The sequence below is a fragment of the Oryx dammah genome, unplaced genomic scaffold, assembly GCF_014754425.2.
Source record: "Oryx dammah isolate SB20612 unplaced genomic scaffold, SCBI_Odam_1.1 HiC_scaffold_13, whole genome shotgun sequence".
Lineage (NCBI taxonomy): Eukaryota > Metazoa > Chordata > Mammalia > Artiodactyla > Bovidae > Oryx > Oryx dammah.
The window spans coordinates 5,074,709-5,097,593 of NW_024070197.1; the positions used below are offsets into that span (position 1 = coordinate 5,074,709).

The following is a 22,885-nucleotide window of genomic DNA, read 5'->3' on the forward strand; positions in this document are numbered from 1 at the left end:
ACAGAACTTAATGTCCCTCTTCTAGGGAAGTAGAAACTGAACGAACTAAATCATTTTTCCATGCTACAAAATAAATAATATGTAAAGATATAAAAAAGAAAAGTAAGCCCATCACAAAAAAAACCTCTCAATGTTCCTTTTAAGACACCATGCAGTGACAGATTCAATCACTTCTTGCCCCCTTTATCCTCTCCCTGCTCCTCTGTCCCACGTCAGGAAAAGGGAAGGGGATGACTCACAACTGAGTGAATCAAATCACTGTCCCCTGGAGAAACAGCATTTGCAAATGGAAGTTATCCTCTGATACAAAGAATTACAGAATGCACAAGACACAAGTTCTGCAATTCTCATCCTCATCTGTACAATTAGAGACATTTTATTACATTCTTAAAATAAGAAATCATATATCATAACTTATCCACAACAAACAACTCACCATCCATCTGCATCCAGTTCCCACTACCCACCTGCTCTACTAGGTGTTTCCATTTTAGTCGGTTTATCTCTTTTCTTCCCCTCTGCTCTCCTGCTGTTCCTGTTTCTTCCCTCACACCTGTCCTGCCCCCTCTGTAAACTGTTCCCCTCGAGATGCTTGGTCTCTGCACCCTCTCTGACGGTCCTCCATCTGTGCTTCTGCCTCTTTCTTGCCCCTCGCTGCTCCCTCTCTGCCCTCCAGTTACACCCCTTCTCTCCCTCTTCCACTCCCCTTCTCCCCCGGCTCTGACACCCCAGGTGGTGACGCATCCTTCCTGCTCTCGCTTCCTCTTGTGGTCACACTTGATCCTCCTTCTCTCCCAGCGCCATGCTGCTCTGCAGCCCAAGTGTCCAGCTCTTTCATCCTCTCACCCCACTCTGTGTGAAGTGCCTCTCCTTTGGTGCCCCTGCCCCACCGCTGATCCAAGGCCCCTCTATGTTACTGTCAGCTACAAACTGGCACTTGCCATCTACCTACATGCCAGTAGTCATGTACAGAAGTGTGAGCTGGATCATAATGAAGGCTGAGGGCCAAAAAATTGATGCTTTTGAACTGTGATGTTGGAGAAGACTCTTGAGAGTCCCCTGAATTGCAAGGAGATCAAACCAATCAATCCAAAGGGAAATCAACCCTCAATATTCATTGGTAGGACAGATACTGAAGCTCCAGTACTTTGGCCAGCTAATGCGAAAGCCAACTCACTGGAAAAGACTGTGACGCTGGGAAAGACTGAAGGCAAGAGGATAAGGAGGTGGCAGAGGATGAGACAATTAGTATCACTGACTCAATGGACATGAGTTTGGCAAGATGGTGGACAACAGGGAGCCTGATGTGTTGCAGTCCATGGACTCAAAAAGAGTCAGACACGACTTAGGGACTGAAGAACAACAATCTACCTACCTACTTCTACAATTATTAAATCATGTGCTTTTGTAGGTGTTGATCTTCAATACCCTCTGAAAGGTCTTTAGGATGGAGAACAGAAATGAGGCACTCTGTGCTCAGGAAAAACTGGAAGCCCAGGTCTTCAGACAGATACTTTTAGGAGCCAATTTTATGAGCCCAATTCTTATATCTCCCCATATCTAGAAAAGCACTAAAATCCTTCATGGTGATGACTGTTCCTTGTGATTAGCAAAGCTTCACAAAAGTAGAAATCTTCTGGAAAAAATATGTGCTTGATTACATGTATTCCCCCTTCACATATATACTGACCTTTCCCCCTGCTTCTTTGTAGCAGTTTCTCAGAGCTATGTGAAGTGCTGTCTCCTGGACTGCAGTCCTCATTTTACCCCAAATAAAAGTTTACTTGGAAACCTCACATTGTGCTTTTTTAAGTTGACAGATCCTATCAGTGGAGAACCATCTTTTTAAAATTTTACTTATTTTATTCACCTGGTATTTTCAATGCTTAACTGCTTTCATTTTACTCTTTTAACAAGTCCTTCAGCCACCCTTTCTATTCCTAGCTATTTTTCCTCATTCTTTTCTTGTTCCCAGTTTTTCTAGTTCTCTCAGTTGTTCATTTCTCTGCTTTTCCTGGTCCCCTACATATTTACAGGGATGGCAATTGAATAGGAAGCCTGCCTACAGGAAAAGGCTGTCCATCGGGTGGAATTTGTGACACATAGAAGAACACTATGTGTCACATGGCTGCCCCAGGTCACCTCCGCCTGGGTGGGGAAAGGCTCCCAATGAAGGGGAGGCCTAAGTGGCTGACAGACCAGGCTGAGAAGGGAAGACAGTGGGGCTGGGAGGGAGGGAGCTCTCAGGAGAGGGGTGGAGTCTCCAGGTCAGTGGTAAGAGTAAAAGGATAAAGCAGGTTAAAGCAGGGACTTCCCTGGTGGTCCAGTGACTAGCACTCTGCACTCCCAATGTAGGGGACCTGGATCTGATTCCTGGTCAAGGAGCTAGATACCACATGCCACAAATAAGACCCAGCACAGCCAAATAAATAAACTTAGAAAAGAAAAGTTTATCCCTACTAAGGGCATTGTCAGTAGAAAAAATAAGGGAGATGCCTATAAGTCAATGATTACACAAGACATCAGTTTTGCTTAACCACAAAACCTAGCAGGGTTACCGAGCAATAAACCCACACAACAGAGCACAAGATGAGCCACAAAACAATAAAACAATGGTGGCATGAAACCCACATTGTGCCCAGTGAGTTCATTACGTTAGGACACTCTCTTTGCACACATAAAAAGCAGTAATTTGTGGATCTAACTTGATCTTGCAGGAACAAGAAAACTCCATTGCCTAACCTGGAGGAGGGGCTGAAGACGGAAGCAAAAGGTCTACTCGAGAAAGACAAGAAAGGTCTTCTCCTCCCCATTTTTCCCTTTTCAAACTGTAGCCCAGTAAGTCCTCAGGCCACGGCACCCTCTCGCCCGCCCACCTGTTAGCCTCACAAGGGGTCCTATTCTAGTATCACTTATCTACCACTTTGCCTGTCGAAAAAGATGAGATATAAAGGACTCTGGCACGGAGCTCTTCAGCACCCCTTCGTGGAAAAAGACACAAACGATTTCACCAAGTCCAGGTTGAGGTTGAGGAGCTGGCCTCTACCCGGGTTGGGTGGGAAGCGCTGCCGTCCAGGGGCGAGAGGCTAAGCTAGGAAGTGAGGGGCGTAAAAGGACCTCACAAAAGAGGACTTTACATGAGGGTTGAGGTAGCAAAGAGTTGTAAAGGGGATAATGTAGCGAAGGGAGGCATTTACGTACACCGAAGGCAGAAAGGCAAGGTTAGGGACAAAGCTCGAAACGAATTTAAACCCAAAATACCCGACCAGTAAGGGGACTACTCGTTTTACTTGGGGCGGAGGACCGGGTGCTGAAATTTCAGATCCCTAGTCACTCCGAAAACACTTGAGGTTTCACTAAAGTCGGGGGGCCTCGCAGCGCAAATCTCCACGAGAGGAAATGCTTACCCTGCACGGTCCGACATTCAGTGGGCTCCGCACTTCCGTTTCCGTAAGAAACTGCGCAAGCGCGAATTTAGAAGCCCGGCTTCCGGAGGCGGGACCTTGGCAGTGCACTACCGGCGAAGGGCGTGCGAAAGTGGCGGTAGTTCTATGCAGCCAGCAAAGGGGCGGTGGAGAGATGATTCCTCCTCATATCCTCAAAATGGTCTGTTAACTTTTGAGTAAGAGCTTACCGTTGTGTGGACTACTTAGGTGGGAAGCTAATATGTATCTCCCTAACAAGTTGAAAATGGCTTCAATAAAACCTACTGGCAATAGGTTTGCCCCTAACGCTCCTTTGTTTACACTAAATAAAATTACTGATATTAGATAAAATAGGGGATATTACTACAGAACACGCAGACATGAAAAGGATAGAAAGGAACTCTTACAAAAAGTATACATGATTTAAGATGAAATGCACCAATTCCACGAAACTGATAACATACAACAAATCACCTATGTGAAAGATATTTGGGTAATTGCTTTGAATTGCAATATAAATTTGTAACTTCAAAATGCCCACCGTCTAAGAAACCTAAAAGCAGAGACAGTGATTGTGAAAGCTTAAACACCTCCATCATATGAGTGCTGGTGTATTTGGTGTAGCCTACTGTTCTGCCAGCTTCCCTGGTGGCCCAGACAGTAAAGAATCCACTTGCGATGCAGACCTGGGTTCAGTTCCTGGTTTGGGATGATTCCCTGAAAGAGGGCATGGCAACCCGCTCCAGTATTCTCACCTGAAGAATCCCCATGGACAGAGGAGCCTGGCGGGCTACAGTCCCTGGGGTCACAAAGTTGGACCTGACTGAGTGACTAACCACAAGTGCCCTGCAGGGCTCTTGAACTGACATTGCCCCTTCCCTTGACAGTACGTTCTAAGTAACACCAGACACAGGATATGACTCCCCATCACCATCTGCCTTCCCCTTTTTGTTCTTTAGATATGACTCCCCTCCCCTGACTGAAGCTTAGCAATTCTTACTCTTTTGAGTTTGAATTGATCAATCCCATTCAAACAACCCATCTATGGATCCTAATAAAGGTATATGTACCATGCTCTGCCAAGACCCTGCAGGACTTCTTACATGTTCCCTCCAGCTATACCATGAATCTCCACCAGAATTTGAGTAATAAATGTCTCCACTTCACTTTCCCTCGCAGTCTCAGGGGCTTTCCTTTACAAAAGGTAATCTTAAAAACTTGCAACAATGGCATTTGACAATTCTATCAAAATTTTTAAAAAGAATTACCAGTAATTCTATGATTTATTTTTAAGAAAAGGAGAAAGCACTTGTCAACTCGATTTATAAGGCCAGAATTAGTGGGAAACAAAATTGGAAAAATAGAAAAAAGTAAAATGATCAATCCGTGGGAAGATTAAAAAATTCATCATAAAATATTAGAAATGAATCAAAGAATTCTTATCAAAGGTAATATAAATCGGAATTCCCTGGTGGCCCAGTGGTTATGACTCATCTCTTTTATTGGCAGGTCCCAGGTTCAATCCCTCGTTTGGGAACTAAGATCCTGGAAGCAATGAAGCTCAAATAAAAATACAAATCAAAATCAAGATCACTTATCAAATACATTATTCTTGGTTACAAACAAATTCTATGAGGATGCTGGGTGTCCCACAAAAAGATTTCATGTCACCCTTTTGCCATGCCAGTTCTTTCACTGAACTATAGCCCCAAAGTAACTGTTTTTCTTCATGTTTACACTGCATCTACTTTGTACCTGTCATGGACTTACAGGCATTATCACATCATAGGAGTCCCAAAACAACCCAGTAATCCCTTGTGATAAAACAGGACAAATACACATAGCAGAAAAAATATTGCTAAGGAAAACTGAAAACACTTTTTATTACAGTAGAAAAGTAAACAATGTAACACATTGCATATTAGCCTAATTTGAAACTGAAATTTTAAGAACACTTGGAAAATTGCTGGAGTAAACTATTTCACTATATTATCTAATAAACATTTCCAAAGATTTTACTAAACTAGGGTAAAAATATCTCCAACAGATTAGTTTTACAAGCATCTTCAAGAATCATATTAAACAACAGAATATGTGTATGCTGTGGAAAAGAAATGTTAATAAATTATTAGCATGAACATAAATGTGCTTTTCCAAGTCAGAAAGCCAGGAATTTAAGAAATAAGCATTGTTTTTTTTTTCCCTTCTTTTTGAATGAAGTAGAAAGAAATAGCTTTATTGCTTTGCCAAGCAAAGGGGCTCCAGTGGGCTAATGCCTTCAAAACTGTGTGTCTCAAAAGAGGGGGTAGGGAGTTTTATAGTAATAGTGCAAAGTGGGTGTGATCAGCTCGTGAACTCTTCGATTGGCTGGTGGTGAGGTAAGTGGCAGTTAGCAGCATAAATCTTCTGGCTCCAACTGCTCTGGGTTCTACATGCTGATGGGCAGCAGGCTTAGTATCTCCCACCTGGTGGGGGTTTCAGTATCTGGAGCCTGGACTTACTGAGGCTCAGGTTCTTTGTTTCAGCACAGAAGGAATTCAGCAAGAAGCAAAGTGACGGGCAAGAAGTAGACTTATTAATATAGGACACTTGTGAGGGACATAAGTTGGTAGGCAAGAGGGCTCTGCCTCAGCGTTTTATGAAGTCTGACTCCATTAAAAATTTTTTTCTGGGATTAAGGGATCTTAGATTCCTGACCATGGACTGAACCTGTGAGCTTGGCAATGAAAGTACTAAGTCCTAACAACTGAACCACCAAGGAATTCCCAACTCCTTTTTTTTTGCTATTTGACTATTGAAACCTTTTAATGCTCAGGAAAAACCTCTTCTTTTTCAGCCTGTCTGGACAAACTTTTTTCTTTAAAGCCTGAGGGCGCCTTCCTTTGAGACAAACTAGATGTTCAAACTGTAAGTTTCACCCAGTAATTAAATTTTTCCTCTCCGATAAACTGCTCTCCCTTCAATTCCTAAGAATGTCTTATTAAACACAGATGCAGGGACTTCTTTGCCAGTCCGGTAGCTAAGATTCTGTGTGCCCACTCTAGGTGGCACTGGCTTGATTCCTGGCCAGGGAACTGAGATCATGCATGCCACATGGTGTGGCCAAAACAAAACACACAGATGCAAATAACACTTATTCCCATGCAATGGAGAAAACCACCAACTTGTTCTGGGCACTGTTCCTACCACATAATCCATCCCTAGTAACCTGTCCTCTTCCTCTCATGAATAGTCAAGCCGCTTAATGTCCTTACTGCTTTGCTCACAGTCACGTAGTAGAGGGTTCTGTCCACTGTGATCAATCCATGGACCATGAACATAACAAGCACGATGAGCAACAGCAATTTTACACTATTCTCTAGAGCCCCTTCCTGATGCTAACTGACACACTACTGAATTTGGTAATTCAGGGTCCTTGTTTTTCCAGGGAACACGGATGTGAATGAACCACACCTAATGAAGCCACCTCCTTCACCTACTGACTCCTTCCAGAGACCATCATCAAAGGCCTATAATGAAGGTGTAAGATCAACAGACTTCAAAATTAAGATTGAAAGACATAAATAGTAATGTGGTCTTCAAGAAAGCTCAATAGAACATTTACACGGTTAGATACTTGGCCATTTACACATATATTCTTCTGTATGTGATATACACGTCATTTCCTAAGTTTTAACATTCTGTGACTTCTAATGACTCTGAAGTACATAACAATCTCATTACTCTTGGGAGAACTACAGCCTTAACTTATTCCTATTATGGATTCTCTGATATGTAGGCTAATTTAAGAATTGTGTGAAAAATTCACCAAATTCATTACATTTGTAAGGATTATCCCCAGTAGCATGAGCTTTGTGATGAAACCTCAGGATGCATCATTTCATAAAATTCTTTTCACATTCAGTAAATTGCCATAGTTTCTAACCTGTATGAATTCTATCATTACATCAAAAGTGGAGCTACTTGACAAAAACTTTTTACAACATTTATTACATGTGAAACATTGCTTTCCAAACTAAATCCTCTATGTTTCTAAGGTTTCATCTTCAGGTACAAGCCTTAGCACACATATTAGTTTGTGTGGTTTCTCTCAAAAGACATATATGAGAAGTCTGGTGAATTGTGCAGTTAGGATAAAGCTTCTACTCATATGTCTGTAGGGTTTCTCTTCAATGGACTCTCCATTGTTGCCTCATACTTGAACTCAAGGTAAAGATTTTGCCATATTTGTTGCATTTAAGGGACTCCAGTATCTCCCTCATCTTATCTTTGGATAAAATCCTTGCCACACATATTATATTTGTGTGGTTTCTCTCTAGGATAAATATTATAATATTAAGTCGTGAGTGAGCACTAATTTGGAACTTTGCCCCATTCATTACATCTGTAATGTTCTATCCAGCATGGATTATTTGATGATGGGTAGAATGTGAGCCCCAAGTAAAGGTTTTGCCCATTCCTGGCATTTGTGAGGTAATAATCTCCAGAAAGAAATCTTTGGTGAATGAATTCCTTGTCTAAGGTCAACTAAACATACTTATCTGATTTCTCTCTCCAAGATGATATTTTCAGTGAAGTCTAAGATGGCAACATCAGTTAAATTAAAACACATCCTTAATGTTCGTCATCAATGTGGATTACCTGATGGAAAGGTAGGTTTCAAAGTACACTGATGGATTTCTGAAACTCATCATAATATTTGTCAGGTTTCTCTCCAACATGAAACTTCAGTTCATGTTAAGGTTGGAGACTTTGTGGACTGGAGACTTTGAGACATTCAACATTTTTCTAGTTTCGGCCTAGTGCAGATTATGTAATGGCAAGGCTTTGCCACTCTCATGACATGTGCAAATTTCAATCCACTATGAATTTCCCAAGAATATACAGTGTCAATTTTGAATGAATGAAGACAGTCCCACATATATCACATTAAATGATTTCCCCACTGTATGTATTACCTGGTGTGGAGTGACAGTTGAGATCTAATGAAAGGTTTTCAACAGTCTTTGTTTTTGAAAGGTTTCCCTTTTACATGAACACTCTGATGCTTTGCCAGGTACGCCTTTCGACTAAAGCAGCTGCCACACTCATTACATTTGTAAGGTTTAACTCCAGTATGAATTCTCTGATGAATTGCAAGACTTGAATTCCGATTGAAGACCTTGCCACACTCGTTACATTTGTAAGGTTTCTCTCCAGTATGAGTCCTTCGGTGCCTTGCAAGATATGAATTAAAACTGAAGACTCTGCCACATATATCACATTTACATAATTTCTGTCCTGTATGGATTATCTGATGTCTCTTGAAGTTCGAGCTGTGATTAAAGATTTTGCCACAGTCTTTACACTTGTAAGGTTTTTCCCCAGTATGAATTCTCCGATGAACTGCAAGGTATGAATTTTGACCAAATACTTTTCCACAGATATCACATTTATATGGTTTATCTCCTGAATGGATAATTTTATGTTGTTTGAGGTGTGAGCCAAAATAAAAGGTTTTGCTGCACTCATTACATTTGTAATGTTTCTCTCCAGTATGAATGACTTGATGACTGACGAGGGTTGATCTACTACTGAACATCTTACCACACTCATTACATTGGTAAGGTTTCTCTCCAGTATGAATTCTCTGATGACTTGCAAGGTTTCCTTTCTGACTAAAAGCTCTCCCACATTCATTACACTTGTAAGGTTTCTCTCCAGTATGAAGTCTCTGATGACTTGCAAGGTTGGCCTTGTGATGAAAGACCTTGCCACACTCATTACATTTATAAGGTTTCTCTCCAGTATGAATTCTGCGATGTTTTGCAAGGTATGAATTCTGACTAAACACCTTGCCACATTCATTACATTTGTATGGTTTCTCTCCAGTATGTATTCTCTGATGAACTGTAAGGTATGAACTTTGAGTAAACACTTTTTCACATATATCACATTTATATAAGTTCTCTTTCGTATGGATTATCTTATGCCCAGTGAGGTGCAAGCCATGGTAAAGGGTTTTGCCACACTTGTTAGACCTGTAAGATTTCTCTGTAGTATGAATTGTTTGATGAATAGCAAGGTCTGAATGTCGACTAAAGACTTTGCGACACACATCGCAATTAAACATGTTCTCTTCTGTATGGATAAACTGATGTTGGGTAACGCTCAAGCCCTGATGAAAGGTTTGGCCACTCTGATTATATTTGTAAGGGCATTCCACGTGTGTGCTCTGGTCTTGTCTTACTATTGAAGGATGCATAAAATCATTCCCATATGAATTAGAAATGTTGGTTTGGACAAGGAGAGAAATTCCTTGAAGTAGTGAAAATGAAGCACTAATATTGATACTCTTGTCAGCTTGATTAAATTCATCAATCTTCTCTTCACTTTTGTAAACATGCAGGTCATCCCAAAAGCTTAATGCAAGCCTGTTCTCAATAGGCTTGATTCCCGCAATACTTCTACCATGTTCCTCTCTCTCATCAGTGAGATTTTTGTTATGTGTTATAGGCTTTATTTTGTAATTTCTTGCCTCATCTCTTGGCTGAGACTCAAAGTTATATATATTTTCCTGGATTTCCCTGAGGTAAAAATTTTTTATTTTATTCCTTTCGTGTCTTCCCAATATCATTGTTTGGAATTCTTCTCCTCTATCAGTTTTTTCATTTAGTTGTAATTTCTCGATCACAAGTATATGAGAGATATCTACAAGATACAAAAAACTGTAAGTATCTCACTTATTATAACTCATAAATAAATATTTCATGTTAAACATGATATTACACCAAACTAGTACTTACAAAAAAAGGAGTTATGAAAACTGCCAACCATGATATAAAAACGTTTCAAACACAAATGGAATGATTCTTTACTAAAGGTAAACTGATCTGCAATAATATTACTTAATTTTAGGGCACCTAAATTTCAAACAGTTTGGCCACTTGATGGGAAGAGCCAACTCATTGGAAAAGACCCTGATGCTGGGAAAGACTGAAGGGAAAAGGAGAAAACGGCGGCAGAGGATGAGATGGTTACCTAGTATCACTGACTCAATGGACATGAATTTGAGCAAACTCTGGGAGACAGTGAAGGACAAGGAAGCCTGGTGTGCTAAATTCCCAGGGTCGCACAGAGACAGAACTGACTTATCAACTCAACAACAACAAATTTTCAAACAACCTATAATAAGAACACTCACATTGGAGAAACTTTTGTTACCAATCCAAGAAAGTGTAATTTTCAACCATGACACCAAAGCACATACCAATTAGCAGTAAACATACCTACTGGTGCCTCAAAACTGAGGGGAAAAGAATATTATACATATATTGGGCATACTTGTTTAATGCAAATGAATGCTAAAAACCAGACAAAATCTACTGTAACAGTAAATAATCCAAAACTAACTTATTCAATGAATAATCTCAATGAGTGGTAGTTTCAACTTGGGATACAAAGAATAGAGAAAATGGTGCATATGATAAAAAAGTTTTTTTAAAAACAAATGTTCTTCTAAGTACTTCCTGTAAAACTATGTACCCATGAAGCAGCATTCAGAAAGGCCACCTTCTGTAAATCAAAATTAAAGATTAGTAAATGAAATATTCTCTGTTTATATTGACAGCCATTAAATAGAGCAATTCCCTAATTCTGCAGTGCCCTAATATATCCAGTTATTTGGCTCCAAAATGTATGTAATAAAGAGTGAGCAATTTGTGAATTTACTTTAACGAGGTTGATACACCATATTGCTGAGAACAAATTGAAAAGAAAAGCATACAATGTATAATGCAAAAAAGGGATAGCATAATAAACATGCTAGACTATTCATGCATCTTCTTACACAAAAGACATTTTGACTTAATATAAAAGCTGCACTATTTCTGGGAACTTAAGAGTAGTCCAGTGGTTAGAACTCAGTACTTTCATTGCCATGGACCAAAGTTACACTCCTTGAAGGAAGATCCCACAAGCAGCACGGTGGGGCCAAAAATCAAACACAAAAACCAAAAGACAAAAAAAAATACTATTTCTTTTTAAAGGCTTGAGTATAATCATCACAATTTTTCAAGTAAGGAAAGTGGAATCACAGATTTATGTACATGACCCCAACTGACACAGAAAGTAGTGAGAACCATGATGAGAACTGTGACCTAGAGACTGAGACAATATATTCTTAAACATGACCCTCATCCAAGCAGTATATTACAAAATACTGCAACAAATACCAGAAGCTTAGAAGAAAACTTCAAGGAAGATGCAAGAAGTGGGCTGTGTAACTACTAAGGGGATTCAGCCACCCCTCCTGGAAATGGTTTCTGAGTTGTCACAGCTGCACACAGTGATTTAGGTTGGGTCATGAGAAAGTTGATCAATATACAGAGGTGTTATTTTTACAGTGTGAGTAATGTGGAAGGTGGAGGGGTGGGTGAAAGAGTACAGTGGAAATTGGGAAGTTCAGGAGAATAACTTAAACATGCCTTTTCATCCACTCCAAGGGATCATATAAAGAAAGGTCAGAACTGAGGAAGAGACTGAGTGGAGCTCAGGGTATATGTATATGCATATGTAGGAGCACATCTGTGGTGATTATAACTGTGTGAGGACAATTAAAATATTGATCTTAAAAGAACTGGCTTAGCAATAGTATACTACTGGTCCATTTTTAACTAGGGGAATTATAGTATGAGTATGGGAAAGAACCACATGAGATTTAAACACTGCAGAAGGAAATTAACTTCCAATCTACTATACTATTTGCTATGCACACTGAGTATTCCAATGACTGTATTTCCATGCATATGTTCAATAAACACATACAAAATATTTCAGGAGACTGTGCAATAATGATCTTAGCAGAAAGCAGAAGTGAAAACCAGGAGAAGACTATCAGAAGGAAATGAATCAGTTCATTCTGTGCACACACAAACAGAGCAAAGTAAAGGAAGGAGATTGTGATTTTGGAATGAAGATCTCTTGGCTAGGCGAGAACACCTTGTATCGGGAAAAAAAGATAGCAGAAAGTGTTTGCCGAAGGCTGAGCAATTTCAGGATATGATCACAATAGTTAAGTAAGTAAAGAAAGAAAAAATGGTACTAACTAAAATGTTAATTACATAACATACTTTGGTTATATAAAATATTTACATCAACATCCCTTGTTATTAAGCATGACAGTAGTTCTTTTAGCTAGCCTGTCTAAATACTGAAAGTCATATCATTAAATTTCTTAACACAAACTCTGCAAAGAAAAACCGAACCATGAGGGAGTGATGTCAGCAGGACAGTAAACCATAGGCACCCATTACCCATGAGGGAACCAAGTTAAAAACAATAAACAAAAAGCAATTGGGGAAAATTCAACAAACCAATCAAGAAGAGGCAGCACCCAAGCAAATACTTGTCCTAAAACACTAGACAGAAAAACATAGGAAAGTTCATGACAATTTCCTGGCCTTCAACTTCCCTCCTCCTCCTTACATTGCATTGAGAGTTAACTGGCACAAGTCTCCCCATTCCCAGAGGTTCCCTCAGGCAGAAATGCTAAAAACATGATAGAAACACTCAGTAAACACTAGAAAGAGAAAAAAGTGACCTAAACACAATAAAGGACATGTAATAAAAGCCCACAGCTAATATCATAATCAATGGGGAAAGATTTAAACCTTTTCCTCTAAGACCAGGAATGTAACAAAGATGTATGCACTACTTCTAAAAGAAAAACTACAGAAATTCCTACCAAGAACATGTAGATATAAGAAAAACACATATAACCAATCCCAAGAGCAAATGAAGCAAATCCATCTCTTCTGAAAAATGAAATGTTTGAATACGTAAAACACCCCAGGAAATTCCCTGTAGTTCAGTGGTTAGGACTCTACACTTCCACTGTCAGGGGCCCAGGTTCAATCCCTGTTGGGAGAACGAGGATCCCACAAGCCACATGGTAAGGCAAAAAAAAAAAAAAACAATACACATACCTTGAGTAGTTGGCGAAAAAAAAAAAAAAGAATGAACTCAGAAAAACAACAATATACAAAACCAACAAACAAAAGTCAATACTGTTTCTATATATTAACAATAAAAAAATCATGAAGGAAATTCAGAAAACTCCATTTAAAATATTATTAAAAAACTAAAGTACTTGGCAAAATTTTACAGAAGGCAAAGATATATTCTCTATGAACTAAAAACTGCTGAAAAATATCCCAAAGGACACAAATTAATGCAGACATCTCAAGTTTATGGACTAGAAATAAACATGATCAGGGTGTAAATACTACTCTAAGTAATCAATAGTCCAAGGCCATACCACCCTGAACAACTCCGATCTCCTCTAAGTAATCAACAGATTTAACCCAATCCCTAATAAAACCCTGATAGTGTGTCTTAAATAGATAAATCCATTGTTAAGACTCAAATGCAACCTCAAAAGACACTGAAGGACTTTCCTGGTGGTCCAGTGGCTAAGACTCCATACTCCCAATGCAAGAGACCTGGGTTCCATCCCTGGTCAGGGAACTAGATCCCACATGCTGCAACTAACATTTGGTGCAGACAAATAATTCTTTTTTTTAAAGAGACATTCAACAGAAAAACCAAGGTTAAAAAGAACAAAGTTGGAGGTTTCACAATTACTTTTAAAAGTCTCAGAAACCAAAACTAATCCAAGCAGTGTGGTATTAGCACAAAGACCAGCGGCATACAACAGTGGCATGAGAAATAAATTCTTGTGTATGTGGTCCAAGGGGATCCCCACCCATGTTCAACAAGAGGATGTGGACCACCTGATGGGGGAAGGACAGGCTATTAAACAAAAAATGAATTATGGTTCCTATTGAAAGTATCATTCCACTTCATAAGTTCTCTAATTTAGATGTTTTAAACTTAGCTGTTGATGTAAAAGAACAATGACACACAGGTGACCAAAAGATGGCATCAGTAACAGTTTACAAAACAGCCTCACAAATGAGAATGGGAACTTGGACAGTGTTATCCTGAAGAGAAATCCCTATACTGCTTGCTGAGAATGTAAGGGGATGGTTATTGCACATGTGAATATCACTGTCACGATGCCATTGAGACAGGCTTTTGTGACATTGCTCAAAACCAGAAAAACACCCAGAAAGATTTATCAGCCAGTCTCTGGGGATATTTCTTATTTCGTATCATAGAATATGCAGATCATATCAATATAGCATGAAGTGGTTATTTTCTATATGAGCGACTTTACTTTCACTTTTCGCTTTCATGCATTGGAGAGGGAAATGGCAACCCACTCCAGTGTTCTTGCCTGGAGAATCCCTGAGACGGGGGAGCTTGGTGGGCTGCTGTCTGTGGGGTCACACAGAGTTGGACACGACTGAAGTGACTTAGCAGCAGCAGCGGAAAAAGATTACAATATATGATGAATAGGTCAGTTCAGTCGCTCAGTCATGTCTGATTCTTTGCGACCCCATGAACCTCAGCACACCAGGCCTTCCAGTCCATCACCAACTCCCAGAGTCCACCCAAACAAATCCATGTCCATTGAGCTGGTGATGCCACCCAACCATCCCATCCTCCGTTGTCCCCTTCTCCTCCTGCCCTCAATCTTTCCCAGCATCAGGGTCTTTTCCAATGAGTCAGCTCTTCGCATCAGGTGGCCAAAGTATTGGGGTTTCAGCTTTAACATCAGTCCTTCCAATCAACACCCAGGACTGATCTCTTTTAGGATGGACTGGTTGGATCTCCTTGCAGTCCAAGGGACTCTCAAGAGTCTTTCCAAACACCACAGTTCAAAAGCATCAATTCTTCCGTGCTCAGCTTTCTTTATAGTCCAACTCTCACATCCATATATTACCACTGGAAAAACAGCCTTGACTAAACAGATCTTTGTTGACAAAGTAATGTCTCTACTTTTTTTCAAAATAATCTGTCAACCAGGAAACCCATCCCATAGATAAGTTACACAGAAGAGAAATTTCCAATGAGAGTTCAGATAAGAAGTAAATGTTTAAAAAAAAAAAGAAGTAAATGTTTGTACTTTCCATAGAATTCTCTGACGAGGGGAAAAGTCTGCACACACTATTAATAATGAAGCTTCCCCTCGGCCCTTCCAAGATATGACCTGTTATACCCTCAAAGGCATACCCTCCACAGACCAGGACTCTTTTTTGTCTTGTTACAAGGTGGGTAAAATATTCAAATAAGAAACAGAAATACCTCCACATATGACACATGACTTGCTGTGGCTTTGCCAGAATCCTAGTCCCTTGCTCAACTGAGGATTGATGGGAATACAGAGAGGAATAGAAAAATATTTTCAAAATTCTCCTGCTGTTTACCTCCTTCTGAATATAGAGGTAACAGTACAATGTGAAGAAACATAGCTCTTTTCCCAAAACTCCTGAATCAAAAGCACATGGGTAGGAAACAGGAAAATGGGTAGGTTAAAAGTTTTCCATTGAGCTTTACAACTACAAAAGCTCTGGAACAACTCCTGATGTATCATGAAGTGGGCAGATCGTCAGAGGAAAAGGTAGATTTAAACTCCTGAGGCTGCGTCCTAAAGCTCTTCATGTCTGAATCAACAGGGATTTCAGATCAGTCAAGTAAAACCAGGGCTCCCAAGAGGCACACAGTGGGAAATGCAGAGATACCCCAGGGCAGATCCCAACTTCAAAGGGAAGTGATCCTCACCCAAGGAGACTAGGTTCCTGAGGGTCTCCAGCATCACGTCCCTGTACAAGGCCCTCTGAGCAGGGTCCAGGCATTCCCACTCCTCCTGAGTGAACTCTATGGCCACATCCTTGAAGGTCAGCTGTGCCTGAAATGAAAACACATTTCACCAAGGGGCCATGAGGAGAGCTCTTATTTTCACACAAAAGGAGAAGAGGAGAGAGGGGTAAGGATGAACTCAGTTGAAGTAATATTCTGACAGATCCATGTAAAGCTATTTGGAGGAAATTATGGGCCTTTAATTTTAATTCCTTATGCTTTTACCCAGAGATTATGATAACCTCTAACCAATGTGGAGGATGACTGATGTTCAATGTGGAGGTAAATCAATGTCCATTTTTGTGGACACTACATGAAATACATGTAAATAAGATTTAATAATGAGTAGTTTCTCCAGAAGTGTTAGAGTATGTGTTTGTTACACACTGACTGCTTGCTATTCAGTATCTAGATGAGCTACACTATGAGTGATGGAATCAGAAATGACAGAGTCAACAGTGCTTTAAAAAAAAAGTCAAAAAAAAATAAAAATAAAAAAATAAAAAAAAAGTCAAAATCTTAAACCATGATTACAATGACTAAAGGTGTTCGAATACTTCAAAGATGCTAAGCAATACTCTAAATGCTTTATGGCTATGAACTTTTTTTAAATCAACATCATAGCTCAGTAGAAAAAGATATATGTCATCCTACAGAGACATCTGGAGAAACTCTACTTAGTTCAAGAAGCTAAGTAATCATAGAACAGGAACCTCAATTAAGGAGAATGAGGTCTTGAACTCAAGATAAAGAAGCAAAAACTCAAGTAAGAGAAGAGCATTAGAAAAAAAATTAAAGAGCACTAGAAGCACACTGATAGAGGGTTCCCTGAGAAAACTTGAAATAAGGTCAAAGGAAACAACATGGAAGGCAATAAAAGATCATTACAGATGTGGGTGCACAAACACATACACATAACATGTTAGTAATCTTACTGTTATCTGAACCTTGAACAGGAGAGTGTAGGAAAAAATGCAAGGCCACAGAATATATTTATGATATAATTTCAGCTACAAAAAAATGCAGTACATAGTTTTAAAATTATGATGTCTTATCAAAACCAAGGACTTGCAGATCCATGAACTAACTTATGGACACATGTGTATTACAAATGCAGAAATAACTGAAATGAGAGATGTTGTCTAGGGACATTTTTTTTTAAGTGCAAATAATTTGAGAGATCTTTCCAGAAATATCCAGCAGCATCATTCCAAAAAGGAACATTCCAGAAAGTTCCAGTGAGGAAGAGAAAGTTGCAGCCATGGGCAACTGGAGCTCTATGCGGATGGACATGCTCTGAGAGTCTGTGAAACAACCTCAGAACTGCCTCCACAGAGGGGTGAGGGAGCTTGGGTGTTTATCTACTTATTCCCACCCAGCCCTCATTTTTCTTTTTTTTGGCCTCACGGCACGGCATGCAGCATCTTAGCTCCCCCAACCAGGAATGAAACTCTTGCCCCCCTGCAGTAGAAGTGCAGAGTCTTAACCACTGGACCATCAGGGAAGCCCCCATCCCTCATTTTTGGGGGTTGTTCCTGGCCCACAGAGGAGAGTTCAGTGTTTGCAGTCAGATTCCATCAAGAATGTACTGGAATGGTAAGACCCAAATGAACCAGGAGGGACAGGACACCCTTATGTATTCCCTAACTAGCCTGAAACTCCTTAAGAGAAAAGAGTGAGTTCATAGAATTCACTATTCTACTCCCAACAGTCTGTGCAGGATTCGGTATGCAATAAGTAAACAATAAGGATAGAGAGGATAAATCAATCAACATAAAGAAAATTTGAGACAACAGTTAAAGAGACTTCCAGGAGGTTGGGAATAAATATACACACTTGCTGCTATATATAAAATAGAGGGAATTAACTGGCCATCCCCTCGGGACATATTTTTGCATGATTTTTTTATCATCAGTTTTATATATGTGAATTTCAGCATTTTTTGGAACAACAAAAGAGTCACCTGTGCTAAATGGTACCAACAGGAAAAAAAGCAGGAAATGTTAACTACAGCTTCTATGGAATACCTATATATAAATACAATTTAAAACACAGTATTTATTTCTGTAAACACTGACTCCTAAAACATTGACTTGAACTTAGAAAAGTTACGGAAAAAATATATTGTAATTAAGAAAGAATATTTCTCCAAACATCATGATCAGAAGGAAACACTTGATGAATTCGTACCGAAGTGACAGTGCAGTTAAGGGGGCTGGGCAGGGGTCCTGCCTTTCACCTCAGTACAGAGTGCCTGAGCAGGGACCAACAGAGGAGGTGACGAGAGGAAAACAGAGTGGGAGCCAGACACACAGCATATCCGAGCTGGAACTGTGAACATTCACAAATCTAAGTCCGAAAGTAAAAGGACGGAAAAAGACATCCAGTCCTTAAGAGAGCAGGGATTTACTGCACAATATCAGACAAAATAACCTAAGGAAAAAAACTAACACGACACACAAAATACATCATGAAATGAGAAAAGGGTAAATTTGCCAGGAAGCTATAATAATTATAAATATGTACACATCTAACATCAACCCAGGAGGATCTGATGAAGGGTTTTATAACAGTGATTCAAAGGTGGAGTCTCTGATAAAACTAGGGTGTGAGGAGGGCTTGTGTTCTCTAAATCTTGTCTCCCCCAGGTTGGAAGGTGTTCAATATGCTACTGGGGAAGAGTGGATGACAAGTACTAATAAATCCAGAAAAAACGAAACAGCTGGGACAAAACAGAAATGATGCTCAGCTGTGGATGTGTCTAGTGGTGAAAGTGTGTCCGAGGCTATAAGGAACGATACTGCGTGGGAACCTGGAGTGTTGGGTCCCTGAATCAAGGTAAATTGAACATGGTCAACCTGGAGATGGCAAGAGTGCATGAAAATGGACAGGAACAGGTGAATTTAACTCAGATGACCATCATACCTACCATCGTGGGCAAGAATCCCTTAGAAGAAATGGAGCAGCCCACACAGCCAACAGAAGAATCTGAAACGTAGCGCTTGGGTGCAGTCTCAAAAAGGACAGAATGATCTCTGTTCACTTCCAACACAAGCCATTCAATATCACAGTAATCCAAGTCTATGCCCCAACCACTAATGCTGAAGAAGCTAAAGTCAAATGGGTCTCATGAAGACCTACAAGACATCCTAGAACCAAAAAAAGATGTCCTTTCCTCACAGAGGACTGGAATGCAAAAGTAGGAAGTCAAAAGATACCTGGAGTACCAGGCAAGTTTGGCCTTGGAGTACAAAATGAAGCAGGGCAAAGGCTAACAAAGAATTTTGTCAAGAGAATGCACTGTCAAGAGAATGTCATAGCAAACACTCACTTCCAACAAGACAAGAGACAACTCTACACATGGACACCACCAGATGGACAATTCTGAAATCAGACTGATTACATTATTTGCAGCCAAAGATGGAGAAGCTCTATACAGTCAGCAAAAACAAGACAGGGAGCTGACTATCACTCAGATCAAGAGCTACTTATTGCAAAATTCAGACTTTAATTGAAGAAAGTAGGGAAAACCACTAGCCATTCAGGTATGACCTAAAGCAAATCCCTTAATGATTATATAATGGAGGTGATGAATAAATTCAATGGATCAGATTTGGTAAACAAGAGTGGCTGAAGAACTATAGACAGAAGTTTGTAACACTGTATAGGAAGCAGTGACCAAAAACATCCCAAAGAAAAAGAAATGCAAGAAAGCAAAGTGGTTGTCTGAGCAGGGCTTACAAAGAGCTCAGCAAAGAAGAGAAGCAAGAAGCAAAGGAGAAAGGGGAAGACATACCCAACTGAATGCAGAGTTTCAGAGAACAGCAAGCAGAGATAAGAAAGCCTTCTTAAGTGAACAATGCAAAGAAATAGAGGAAGAGAATGGGAAAGACTAGAGATTTATTCAAGATAATTGGAGATAGAATATTTCATGTAAGGATGAACACAATAAAAGGACAGAAATGGCAATGACCTAAGAGAAACAGAAGAGATTAAGGTGGCAAGCATACACAGAAGAACTATACAAAAAAGGTCTTAACAACCTGGATAACCACGATGGTGTGGTCAGTCACCTAGAGCCAGACATTCTGGAACGTGAAGTCAAGTGGGCCTCAGAAAGCATTACTACAAACAAAGCTAGTGGAGGTGATGGAATTCCAGCTGAGTTATTTCAAACCCTAAAAGATGATGCTGTGAAAGTGTTGCACTCAATATGCCAGCAAATTTGGAACACTCGGCAGTGGCCAAAGGACTGGAAAAGGTCAGCTTTAATTCCAATCCCAAAGGACAGTGCCAAAGAATGTACAAACTACTGTACAACTGCACTCATTTCACATGCTAACAAGGTAATGCTCAAATGTGCTCCATAATAAGAGAAGCCACCGCCTTGTGAAGCCTGAGCACTGCAACTAAAGAACAGGCTCTGCGCCGCCTGCACTAGAGAAAGCCTGGCTGCAGCAACAAAAACACAGTGCAGCCAAGGAAACCCAGCACAGTCAAAAATAAATAAATAACAAAATAAAATTTTTGAAAAAATTTAGAAAAGTTGCAGCATAAAATATCAGCACATGAAAATCAACTGCATTTCTAGCTACACACAATGAACCATTTCGACAGAAAATGAGAGAACAATCCTATGGAAAACTTAGGTAAAAGATCAGACAAGTAGGTGTAAGGCCTCTACACTGAAAAGTACTAAACTTTAAAACAAAAGTCCCTGGAGATATATATAAATAGAAACACACCCTGGAGTGGGAACTTTATGCTTTTAAAATGGCCAAATTAGGGTGGGAGGGAGGCTCCCAAGGGAGGGGATATATGTATACCCATGGCTGATTCACATTCTTGTATGGCTGAAGCCAACATAACATTGCAAAGCAACTATCCTCCAATTATAAATTTTAAAAAATGTACGGGACTTCCCTGATGGTTCAGTGGCTAAGACCCCATGTTCGCAGTGCAGGTGGTCCAGGTTCCATCCCTGATCAGGGAACTAGATCCCACACGCTGCAATGAAGAGCTGCATGTTGCGACTAAAGAACCTGAATGCTGCAACAAAAACTGAAGATCCTGCAATGCCGAAACTAAGACCAGTGCAGCCAAACCAATAAATATTAAAAACGCAAATAAAAACATATGATTAAAAAAATTCCTTCATTTGCAACCCAGCAAGACCTGGTATACCCCTATAATTTTTCAATGGAAATTAAGAGGCAGTTGAGCTGATTAAAAACATATAACATTTTCTTTCCGTGGAAATAGCAAACTACAAAAATCAAGCCAATAAGATTTCACTGTAAAATTTTCTTTAAAAAAAAAAAAAAAAAAGACCCAAAGAGAGACTTCCCTGGTGGTCCAGTGGTTAGGACTCCAGGCTTCTACTGCAGGAGGCACAGTATACAGATTTAAGGAACTCCTATGCCATTTTTTGCAGTTAAAGAAAAAAAAAATTATTCGTAAATTCATAGGGAATCTCAAGAACCAGCAAACAGCTAAAATATTCTTGAAAAAGAGGATGAATGTACAAGTGTCAGGCAGGATACTTTGGAGCCAGGGAAGAATAGAGAATCCAAAAAAGGACATTTGAAGGACAGGCTGAAAATATGACTTTACCTGAGAAAGAGCCATTCCTGACTCCTGTTCTGTTTCCTCCTCTTCCTCTTAGCAGGACACACAAAAAGGGAGAAAACAAAATATTAGACTAATTGGTAAAACTAGGATTTGTCTGTTAATATAAAAGATCATTGACAACTTTACCAAGTACTCACCAAAAAGGTCTAAAATTATTTATTACATACCAAAGAGCTTTTCCAGATCTTTTTCCAGAGAAAGCAAGCAGGCCTCCAAGAACCCTGAAACACATTTTCAAAAGAATGAATTTTTATCATCTAATATTTGTGGTATCAGGGTTCTAAAAATTTCACAATGTATTATATTACTATTTAGAGAATGATTTGATTATAGAAAAGCACCAAAGCTTATTAACAAAAGTTAATGATCATTTCCAGGGAAGCAGAAACTGAATAAACTGAAATTTTTCCAAGCTACAAAAAGAATTATATGTAAAGATATAAGAAAGAAAAGTAGGTCCATCACAAAAAGGAGCATTCTCAATATTCCTTTTTTTTAATTGACTTTTTATTTACTTATTTTTTGGCTATGCTGGGTCTTCGTTGCTGTGATCAGGCTTTCTCTAGTTGCGGTGTGCAGGCTTCTCATCGTGGTGGCTTCTCTTGTTTCAGCACACGGGCTTAGTTGCCCCATGGCATGTGGGATCTTCCCGGACCAGGGATCGAACCTATGTCCCCTGCCTTGGCAGGCAGATCCTTTACCCCTGGACCACGAGGAAAGTCCTCAATGTTCCTTTTAAAAGGCACCATGCAGTGACAGATTCAATCATTTCTTGCCCCACTTGTCCTCTCCTACTCCTGTGCCCCATGTCAAGCAAAGGGAAGGGGGCGACTCACAACTGAGTGAATCAAACCACAGGGTGAGCTAGTGGTAAAGAACCTGCCTGCCAATGCTGAAGACTTAAGAGATGCAGGTTCCATCCCTGGGTCGGAAGACTCCCTGGAGGAGGGCATGGCAACTCACTCTGGTATTCTTGAGAATCCCATGGACAGAGGAGCCTGGCGGGCTACAGTCCATGGAGTCCCGAAGGGTTGGACACAACTGAAGTGACTTAGCAGCAGCAGCCCCCTGGCTAAACAGGGCTT

General features: G+C 40.0%; 2 protein-coding genes across 3 annotated transcripts in view; one reads left to right on the forward strand and one right to left on the reverse strand.

The window, feature by feature from the left end:
* LOC120871946 (zinc finger protein 420-like) overlaps positions 1–22,885 on the forward strand; it is a 719,570-nt gene that overhangs the window by 162,901 nt on the left and 533,784 nt on the right. The window lies entirely within an intron of this gene.
* On the reverse strand, positions 5,289–22,347 carry LOC120871960 (zinc finger protein 836-like). The gene is made up of 4 exons (XM_040252042.1): positions 21,968–22,347; positions 21,783–21,829; positions 16,092–16,218; positions 5,289–10,115 (listed from the first exon to the last, which is right to left on the reverse strand). Exons 2-4 carry the CDS (start codon positions 21,795–21,797, stop codon positions 8,422–8,424), a joined length of 1,836 nt encoding a protein of 611 aa, XP_040107976.1. The 5' UTR covers positions 21,798–21,829; positions 21,968–22,347; the 3' UTR covers positions 5,289–8,421.